Genomic DNA, 10128 nt, shown 5'->3' on the forward strand with positions numbered 1-10128 from the left:
TGGCCTTCCTTGTGTGGCTGGAGTGCAAGGCAGCCCCAAAAGGCTTCATTTGCCAGCGCTAACCCCGCTCCTCTCACCATGCCCCCCGAGCAGCTCCGCCTTTCTCCCGCCAGCCCGCCCTTGCTGCCTCACCTGGGAATGCCCTTCTCTATGTCCAGCCAGAACCCCTCCAGGGCCTGGCTCCAGATCAGGCTCTAACTCCAGGGTTGTGGCCTTGACCCCATCTCTTCCTCTTACTCAGGCCTCAGACTCCAAGGAAAAGTATGAAAAGCACAGATCCAGGTGCTTCTGAAGCCCCACTGGCCGTAGAGGTCCTGACCCCCACCAGAGGCCTCGCTGACCCCCCACCACACTATAGCCCAGTCCAGTACTGCGGTTGGCAGGGTGGGGGACAGGGACCACTGCTCAGCCCCACCTGAGGGACCGGTGGAGCTCTGAAGTCGCTCTCTAATCTCTCTGTGCATGAGTCCTCCTCATCTCTCCCACAAGGCCAGACATCCCTGAAGGTAAAAGTTCTGCAGCCCTCCGTTGCTCCACTGCCTGCCCTAGGTGCAGATGGTCACTGGCAGGGAAGGGTAACAGATGCCCTAGTGGTCCCCTCATTTCCACGGGCTGAGTGGAGGGGCACTCCCACCTTAGATGAGGCTGCTCGGGGCACGGGTGCAAGGCAGTCCCACTTACGCAGTGAGTGGGAGTCCCTGGGCCATCTAGGCCCAAATCAACAGCCTTAGGAAGAGGCCACCTCTCTTTCCTCCCTGGGTCAGTGACCCCAGCAGCTAGCAGGAAGCATGTGACCCTCACACGGCATCTAGGGGGCCGTGCATCACGCTCCTGCCTGTCCAGTTCTGGAACTTCTCCATGGTTTTTGGTTGGCTGTTGGGGAAAGGTAGGTGGGAAGAGACTATAGTTTGCTTTTTTTTGAGACAGGGTCTACTGTTTTTACTTTGTCACCCAGGCTGGAGTGCAGTGGCGAAATCATGGCTTACTACGGCCTTGATTTCCTGGACTCAGGTGATTCTCCCACCTCAGTTACTTGAGTAGCTAAGACTACTGGTGTGTGCCACCACCCCTGGCTGACTTTTTGTATTTATTCTTTGTAGAGATGAGGTTTCACCATGTTGCACAGGCAGGTCTCAAACCCCTGGACTGAAACTGTCTGCCTGCCTCAGCCTCCCAAAATGCTGGGATTACAGGTGTGAGCCACTGTGCCCGGACTGTGGTTTACTCTGATCGTGCGGTGTGTCATATAACTGACTAGATCCGTTACCCTTCTTAGTTCCCTTATACCTGGCAAGAATACTATTCAAATGGGTATTATTGGCCCCATTTTATAGAGCTAGAAACTGAGGCTCAGAGAAGCTGAGTGATTTGCCCAAGGTAACACAGCTAGCAGGTGTTGCCCTATTATATTTCAGCCTCTACATGGCCTCCAAGGCTTGACTTCCCATATAGGAAGGGAGTCAGAGGAAAATGCCAGGTGAGGACCACTCTTCTTGGCACAGAGGCCCTGTGACATCATACGCTAGGCCCCTCAGCCCTGGCAAGATGAGGGACCAGTGTCTCTGGGCTGCGTGAGGGGTGTGGACCCTGGGGATGGTGGTTCTGCTGTGGAATAGGGGTGCAGACGCAGAGATTTCCAAGGCTGATGCCAGTTCTCCCTAGAGCAAGCCTGCCAAGCAGGACTTTTCTTTTCTTCCCTCCCTGCAGGACAGTAGGTAGGCACAGTGGGAGAGGGGTAGCAGGAGTTAGGGCAGGGGGCAGGAGCTGCAGAGGACAACCCAGAGGGAGAAGAGAGGGCACAGAGACAGGACAAGAGACAGACAGGAGAGGCAGGATGGGAAGCAGCAGGCGCTGGGAAGGATGTGGCCACGGTGAGGCCACAGAGAAGGCAGCATCTGGGCCAGGCCGCCAGGCAAGGCAGAGTAAGTGCTAAGTCCTGCTCCCCAGGCCTGCGAAGGCCCCAGAGGAGGAACTCTGATTCAAGTCTCCAGCCCTGTAGGGGTTCCTTTCATCAGTTGAACAACGGCTTTCTTATCCCAAAACCACCCCATTCCACCCCACAGACACGCGTGCACATACACGCACCCACACTCCTCTGTTTGGGACAAGAGCCCATTCATCTCACAAATGAATCCACCCCTGCTCCCAAGGGGATCTGTACTTCCCCCACTCCAGGCCTCTATCTGGGGCTCCAGCTCCCAGGAGTCAAACACATGCGTGTCCGATACACAGAGAGGTGGACACCAGCCCGGCTCAGGGAGAGAAGGAGACAGCCCGTGGGAAGTGGGCCAATGGGAAAACATGGCCACACCTTGGCTGAGGTTTTGCAGCTGTGCTCAGCCCCTGGCTCTGCTTCTGTTTCCCAGGTCTCAAGCTGACCCGTGGGCCAGGACAGTGCTGGGCTGGCCAGGACAAGCATGGCAACCCCTCACCCAGGACCCCAGAGGGCACCACTGCCTCCTGGAGGCCCGTTCACCCAGCAAATGTAAAACACACTTCTCTGGACACAGTCAGTGCTTAGTAAAAGATTCTTATTAAAATCACCATTGCAGGTTATTTTTGGTGGGGGAGTGGGCAGAGAGAAATAGGGAAATGCCCCAGGAATGGGGGAGCAGTGGCAGCAGAACACAGCAGAGAGGACCTGGGGAGATCCCTTTCCTCCTTGGTTCCAACAGCTCCAGTCCAGGATCACCACTCACCTGACAGGTATTCACGTTTCACAGCTATATGCCCTCTGCCCAGCTAGTGTGTAAGCACTGGGGACTGGGCTGCCTCTTAGTGCTAGAGCATTTTTGTTGAATGAAAGCAGACAGCAAAAATATGAGAATCCCAGGACTGGAAAGGACCCGCATATTTAGCTAGACTGCACTCAATCTGGAGTACCACTGAGGCTTGCAGCCTCTATGGCAGGGGGCCTTGATCTGTCATCCATTGTGAGCATGGTGTGCATAGTCCTCATGAAATCACATGCAAACATGTGTATATGCATGTGCACACATGCTTATGTTCTGTGCATTGTGCTGGCAGCAGAAACTCTAGCTGTCTGCAGATTCTCAAAGAGGTCCCTAACCAAGGAAGGTCAAGGACCATTCATCAGCCTCTGCTGAAAAACTCGTAGGGGACAAGGTTTCACTGTCTCCCAAGTCAGCTCATTCCAATGAATCAAGCAATCCATCGATATTTTTTTTCTGTGAGACAAAACTAAAGGCTAGGAGGCTCAGGAGAGTACTTACATGCTCACAAGTCTGGAGGTGGAAGGGAGGAGGGGAGGTTTCACTTCAAGACACCCACCCTGTAGCAAGCATTAACTGAGCAGCTAGCATGTCCTGGGCACTGACTAAGAACTAGATGCCAGGACTACTAAGTAGAAAAGACAATATTCCTACTCTCAGGGTGCTGACAATCTAACTACTGAGACAGACACACACATTGCTATTACAGGACAAGACCAATCATTAAGACATGCTTTACAAAAAATTCGCTGGGAGTGGTGGTGGGCGCCTGTAATCCCAGCTACTCGGGAGGCTGAGGCAGGAAAATTGCTGGAACCCAGGAGGTGGAGGTTGCAGTGAGCAGAGATCGTGCCACCTCACTCCAGCCTGGGCGACAGAGCCAAACTCCATCTAACAACAACAATAATAAAAAAGACGTGCTTTCCCAGAGCACCTACAACTCATCTGTCACAGGTTCACAGCGGCTGGAGGGAGGCCTGCTCCCAATGGCAGCCAAGTAAAACCTCAGAGAAGGGACGTCCATTTGTGTCATAAACAAGCCAGTTGGAATATGTCCATGTAGAAGTGCAGGGAATGGCATTTTAGGTAGGAGCAATACCAAGTGCAGGAGCTTGGAGGAGGGGGACTGCTTGATGTTCTCAGAAACCACAAGTAGACCAGCATGGCCAGAGGAGGGCTGAAAAAAGAATCATATGCCAACACCACCACACACAAACACACACACACACACACACAAACACAGACACAAACACACACAGACACACAAACACACACACAGACACATACACACAGATACACAAACACAGACACACAAACACACATAGACACACACAAAACACACACAGACACATACACACAAATACACAAACACACAGACACACAAACACACAGACACACACAAACGCACACAGACACATACAAAACACATACACAAACACACAGACACAGACACACACAAACACACAGACACATACACGCACAGATACACAAACACACAGACACACACAAACACACACAGACACACACACACAAACACAGACACACAAACACACACAAACACACAGACACACACACAAACACACAGACACACAAACACAGACACACACACAAACACACACACACACACAGAACAGATCGAGAACCTGAGACCTAGGCTGGAGTCCTGGTTCTGCCACTGATTCCCTGAATGCATCATCTTCCTTTAGAAAAGCCTTAGCTTCCCCATCCAGACGATGGGGATGCTGCACACAGGCGAGGGGATGGGTGCAGAAGCAAGAGGAGGTGTTCAACCCCATCTTCTCTGCTTCTCCTAAACCAGGCAGTCTTGGACCCATGCCCCCATGTGGGATTGATGGGGAGTGGCTGGAACAGGGATATGGTAGGAAATCCAGTACCCATGACCAGTACCCAGCAACTCCAGAAAGTTTGGGGATCAAGGACAAAATGTCAGAGGCATTGAGGCTTGATAGGATGCCCCTGTCCAGGCAGATTGCTGTCTGTCCTCACTGGGACCTGGAGGCTGATCCAGGGAAGGGCAAGCCTGGGGACCAATGCAGGACGGGTCGAAGAGGCAACCCATAACTGGAACACAGAGGAATTCTAGACCTAGCTCTCCCACTGACTGGCTGGGTGACCTGCCAGGCCTCTGTGCTCTCTTCTGCAAAAAAAAAAAGGGAGCTATGAGGAAAGAGACACCATGAATTGAGCACCACTCAAGACCCGGGGCTGTTCCATAAGGGCCATCTCTTCCCCGAGCCCTCCTCTGGATAGTGACAGCACCTGGCTCCCTGCCACTGCTACTTACTGATTACTAATGCCATTTGCTTTCCTCCCTCCCACCTGACTCAGAAGGTCCACGAGGTGTGGTCTTCCCTCTGAGCCCATGCCTGTCCTCAATGTAATTTGAAAGAGGGATGGTCAGGCTGCCTCAGCCAACAGCTTCTCAAATGACGGTCTTCCTTGCCTGAGTCACACTTTAGCATCCCAGGGGTGGCCAAGAGAGCTGGGAGCATCCTCCCAAACTCTGGGCTAGAATAGAATGACCATTTCTCCCAGGCCCAGGGTTGGCCCCCTAAACACACACAGACCACAAAGGCTGCTGGGAACACACTCGAGCTCCTTAAGTCCACTCTCGACCATAGGCACCTCATATCTTTGGGCAGAAATTGGGCTTTGTTCCACACATCCACACTGGTCAGGCAGCCAGTGGGCTCTTCCCCACCTGTTGAGGGCACAGGTGACACATCCAAACTCGGAAAACTGTCAAGACTGGGGCCTTTTAAAGCAGGACACTATAGTTACTCCTTTAAGGGAGTAACAGAAGGGCTGTGTCCGTAAAGAAGGGCTGTGGCCCAGGGAAAGGCCATCTGTTAAGCCTCATGACAAACCTCCAGTGGGTAGACCTGAGCAGCAAAGAGGAGGTTCATGGCTGTAGAGGACAGTGCTCTGTCCTCTGAAGAGCTTCCTAAATGTTGGAACTATCTCACAATGGAGAGGTCTCTCAGGAAGGGGCATCCCTGGGCTTGGAGATGTTTGAAAGAACACTGGTGGGTATCCTGAGCCAAAAATGTTCTCTGCTCAAATAGGTGTGGGAACTGTCAGGCTGAAGACAGGTGAACAGGTTTTGCACTGCAGGACTTCTCAGAGCCTTTACTGTGATAGTGGGCATTGTGTGTCTCCAAGGGAAAGGCAGGACACTGTGTCTTCCAAATGTATTTGACCCCAAAGTCCTTCCCCCAACATTCACAAAGTAGGGATCTCTTGACAGTAGGGCCACAGCTTCCAGCTACCTCTGTCCCTGGAGAAAGAGGGAAAGAGAACAGCTGCTCTAAGAATTCAACCTGAATAGAGTGAGACAGCCACATCTCCTCTGGGGTTGGGGGGTACAGGGACTACCTAGGAGGGGCTCTGTGCAGCCCTCCAAGGGGCCCAAGAGGTAATCTTCACAAAGAGGTAACTCAGTTTTTCCAGAGACGACGTTCACAGCCCCTTCACGGCTGTGAATTTAAATTCCAAACAAGACTTGGCAGAGAAGACCCCATGGATCCCAGCCCCCACTCCATCTCAGAACTGCCTTCCTTGGGTATCTGGAGAGAGAGAACGGGCTCAGCTAAGGGCCTTAGGATTCCCTTTCCAAAAATGCATCACTGTGGCCATAGATCAGGTTTTTGAAACTGGGTTTCACAGGGCCTAGATTTTAGACCCAGAGGCCTTTTAAGAAACTGTGCCAGGTGCCTGTGCCCGCTTTGGCCTGGCACCCTCACCACAAGCTGGGAAGTCCCCACAAGAATCCAAGTCACCTCCTGGTGCTTGCCCTTGCACCAGGAACTCTGGTGTGAACCCTGCCATCTCTCGCTCTGCTCTCAGGGCCAGTGTGCCACTCAGAACTGTTGGCTTATCTTCAGCTTCCAGAGCTGAGGTTCCAGGGGCACAATAGGCTTCTGTGCCCCCTTGTCCTCACCCCCCCCCCAAATCCCAGCTGCATTCATGCTGTTTTGCTATTGTGGTGGGAGCAGCCTGGGGGTGGTGCAGGAGGGGGTGGGCTCTTGGCACAGGGGCTGGCGTAGACAGGCCGTGGTCAGTGGTCAGCATGCAAGTCACATCCGCAGGCAGTGCCACCGGGCCTGCCAGGCCTCGCACAGAATGGCGATGCTCCTGGGCCCCCTGGGTCCCTCCGCAGAGTCCCCTCTGGCCCACACAGAACTTGCTTCCTCTCTGACCAGCCCTTTGGTGGCATTGAGGTAGGGGTTGTTTTTTCTTGCCTTCTCAGCCAGTTGCTATTTTGGAGCCATATTAGGTAACCAGCTAAGCCCTGGGTGCAGGAAAGGCCTGTCCCCAGGAACACAGCTGAGACTTTGAGAGGGTTTAGGAGGCAAAGTGGGTGGGGGGTGAGGATGAGTGAGCCTGAAGCCAAGAAAGTCTTCTGGAAGTCAGCAGGCACAGCCCTCCATCACCTCCGAGGAAGCCACTGGCCTGTGAGCATCAGAGAAGTCCCTCTTGCCTCCTCCAGCCCTCTCTTGTTTGAACAGGTCTCAGACGCTATAGATATACCATCCTGGGCATAGCAGAGACTAAATGTAACAGATGGGTAAGCTAAGGCCCAGAGAGAGATGGGGTTCCCTGAAGTCAGGTCATGAAAGACTTTGCCCCACCAATGCACGATACAGTATAACCTTTTCCTGCTCCATTCACACTGTGTCCCTTCATGGGGAAACTGAGGTACACAGCAATGAACAGAAGGCAGGTCTCACTAAGCTCCAGTTGGGATCCTAGATGCCAGAAATTTTCAAAAAGCAGCACAACATCCTATTCCCATAGGGTACTCTCGATGGCCCCAAACTCCCAGGTCCTGTTAGGGGAGACCACAGATGGGGAACAAGGCCACCATGGTGGGGGGAGCAGAGGGAGGCTGGAAGAGGCTGATTAGGGGTCCACACTTGACCTGTGGGTCATGTTCACCCTTCTTCCAGGGTGAGAAGCTCCCTTGGGGCTCCCGCAAGTGCCCCCATCAAATCACCCACCATTCACACCTTATATCACCTTGTCTGTTTACTCATCTGTAGTCCCCAGTAGCCTGTGGCTATGAGTCCCCAGGGCCTGGGCAGAGCGCAACAAATGTTTGGTAAGAGAACAACTGAAAAGATGCATGCACTGAAGAAACGCCCCACAAATAGTCCTCCAAAGTCACTGGTCACCTGAAGCCAGTTCGCTGAAGAGGCAGAAAAGTCTCTTACAAGAAAGAAAGAAAGATCTCCAGCCAAGAACAATTCCTCATGTGGAGAGAATGCTTTACAGTTTACAAAGAGCTTTGGTATACAAACGCTTTTGCCTGGCACCAAAGGGTGCCCTTCCAGACTCATCTTCCTTCTCTGTGCCCAGCCCCCTCCCACGCCTGTTCTACCCACACAGGTCAACAGGTCAGCCTGGGTAGTGTTGGCCTTAGGCCAGCATTTTATATGTCCATATCTGCCCCAGTAAATAATGTCAGAGTTGAACTCAAAGGTGACCCTCTGCCTCCCTCGTTCGTCTCCAGCACACCCTTGCATACATAGGCTTTCTTCCCCAACCCATTCTGGACCCTGACTCTCCTCAAACTCACAGGTGCGCCCAGGTCTGGAAAGAAAGTGACCCCCATGTATGTTCTTCCCATAACGCACCTCTTGCATCTTTGCAGAGGAAGACCCCACAAGGGGAAGAAGTGAAGGCCACAGATGGGTGTCTGAAATTCCCAAATGAGGCAGGAGTAAATGGAGGGAGGGGAAGAGTCCAGCCCATGGAGAGGAGTGGCATCTGGGCAGGCCCTGGAGACTCCTCAAAAGGGGCTGGGAGGTGGTGGCGATCTGTGTATTTATCTTGCTGGCAAAGAGGCGCTGCCCAGTCGACTTCGTAACTGAATCTACCAAACAGGCAGACTTTGCAACACAGACGGTCCAGGTTTCTGCAGAAGGCGCTGGGCAGCTGGAACCTCTCCCCGTTTCTAGCCCCCCTCTCGAGAGCTCAAGAGGATTTCCCTTTCATTTCCTTCCAGGCTGGGAGGGCTGGGGACAGCGCAGTCTGTGGGGTCAAGCCCTCAGAAACCACTTCCTATGTGGCTGAGGGAGGGCCAGCAGCTGGAGGACGTAACTGGGGTCCCCGTGTGAGAACAGCAGAAGAAGCCCTCTGGGCAGTCACTGCTCTCCAGGGTGCCCTTAGGGTCAGGAACGACAGAGGTCGGAGGAAAGATTTTAGGCCTTTCCAGAGGAGCTCCGAGCAGAATCTGCACTCTCGGTCCCAGTCCGCCGTGTCCAGAAGGAGGACAGGGTTGGACGTGAGGACACTTGGAAGGGGCTCCCCGCCCAGGCCGCACCTCAGCTGTCTGGAGAGAATCCAGAGACAAACCCTCCTCAACTCCCTCCCCCAACTCCTTGGAGCAGGGCTGCCCCGGCTGGGAGAGGGGGCGGGAGAGCCCCGCCCCGGCCTGCGCTGCTCCAGCCCGGGCTCAGCCGGGAGGTGACGCGCTCCCGGCACCCCGGGGACTTCGGGCGGCGAGTTTGGCAGAGTTGAGCGAAGCCAAGCCAAGCCGGGCCGGGCAACGCGGAGCCGGGCCGCGCCAGGCCAGGAAGAGCGGGTGCGACAGGGAACGGCCCGCTGCGGGGGGTGGTAGGCGGGGGCGCGCGGGGGCACCCACCTCTCCGCGCTGCAGCTGGAAGAAGCTGTTGAGATAGCTGGAGTGCAGGGGCGAGCCCAGCTGCTCCGGGCGGCCCTTGCCGAAGGCCAGCTCCGGGGGCGCGGCGCCAGCGGTCGGCTCGGGCCGGAAGGCATCGAAGGCGCTAGCCTGGTGCGTGTCCTGCAGCGACAGGTAGACCCAGTTGAGCAGCTGGGCGGGCTGGTACACCGAGGCGGCGCTCGTGTCGATGGCCGACAGCAGGCTCATTTTGCCGCGGCGGTGCCGGCCCCTCCCCGGCCGCCCGCTCGCGCCCCACCTCCGCAGCGGAGGGGCGGGCACCGGGGAGCCTGCGCCCACTGCCCGCCTCCCGAGCCCCGACGGCGATCGCCCCGCGCCCTGCGCCCCGAGCGCTGCCCCCAGCCGCTGCCACCGCCGCCGCCTCCCCCCGACTGCAGCCCCGGCGCGCGCGGGCGGTGGAAGGAGGCAGCGAAAGTTGGGCAGGAAACTTTTGGCCCCGCCCCCTCCGCCCCGCCCATCGCGTCCCGCCCCGCCCGGCGATCCGCTATCTGCCTCGCTGCTGACCCCTCCGGCGGAGGCTCCGGAGGTGGGGTCTACGATGCCCCGCCCACCCCCTGCCCCGCCTGGCACCGTCCTCACCCCGGATTGGCTGTCTGGTTGAATAAAAACCGTCAGGGGCAGGGCGAGAGGGGGACTGAGGCTTATCTGCATATGGGCCGCCTATGCGAGGCC

General features: G+C 55.5%; 1 protein-coding gene across 1 annotated transcript in view; it reads right to left on the reverse strand.

The window, feature by feature from the left end:
• ZCCHC24 (zinc finger CCHC-type containing 24) overlaps positions 1-9829 on the reverse strand; it is a 63748-nt gene extending 53919 nt beyond the window's left edge. Inside the window, exon 1 of the mRNA XM_012466276.3 lies at positions 9400-9829. Coding sequence (XP_012321699.1) covers positions 9400-9645 — 246 coding nt within the window. The 5' untranslated portion in view covers positions 9646-9829. The remainder of the gene's footprint in view (positions 1-9399) is intronic.
• Between the last annotated feature and the right edge of the window lie 299 nt (positions 9830-10128).

Source organism: Aotus nancymaae, unplaced genomic scaffold, assembly GCF_030222135.1.
Source record: "Aotus nancymaae isolate 86718 unplaced genomic scaffold, 86718_ANA_hifiasm-v0.15.2.pri h1tg000010l, whole genome shotgun sequence".
Lineage (NCBI taxonomy): Eukaryota > Metazoa > Chordata > Mammalia > Primates > Aotidae > Aotus > Aotus nancymaae.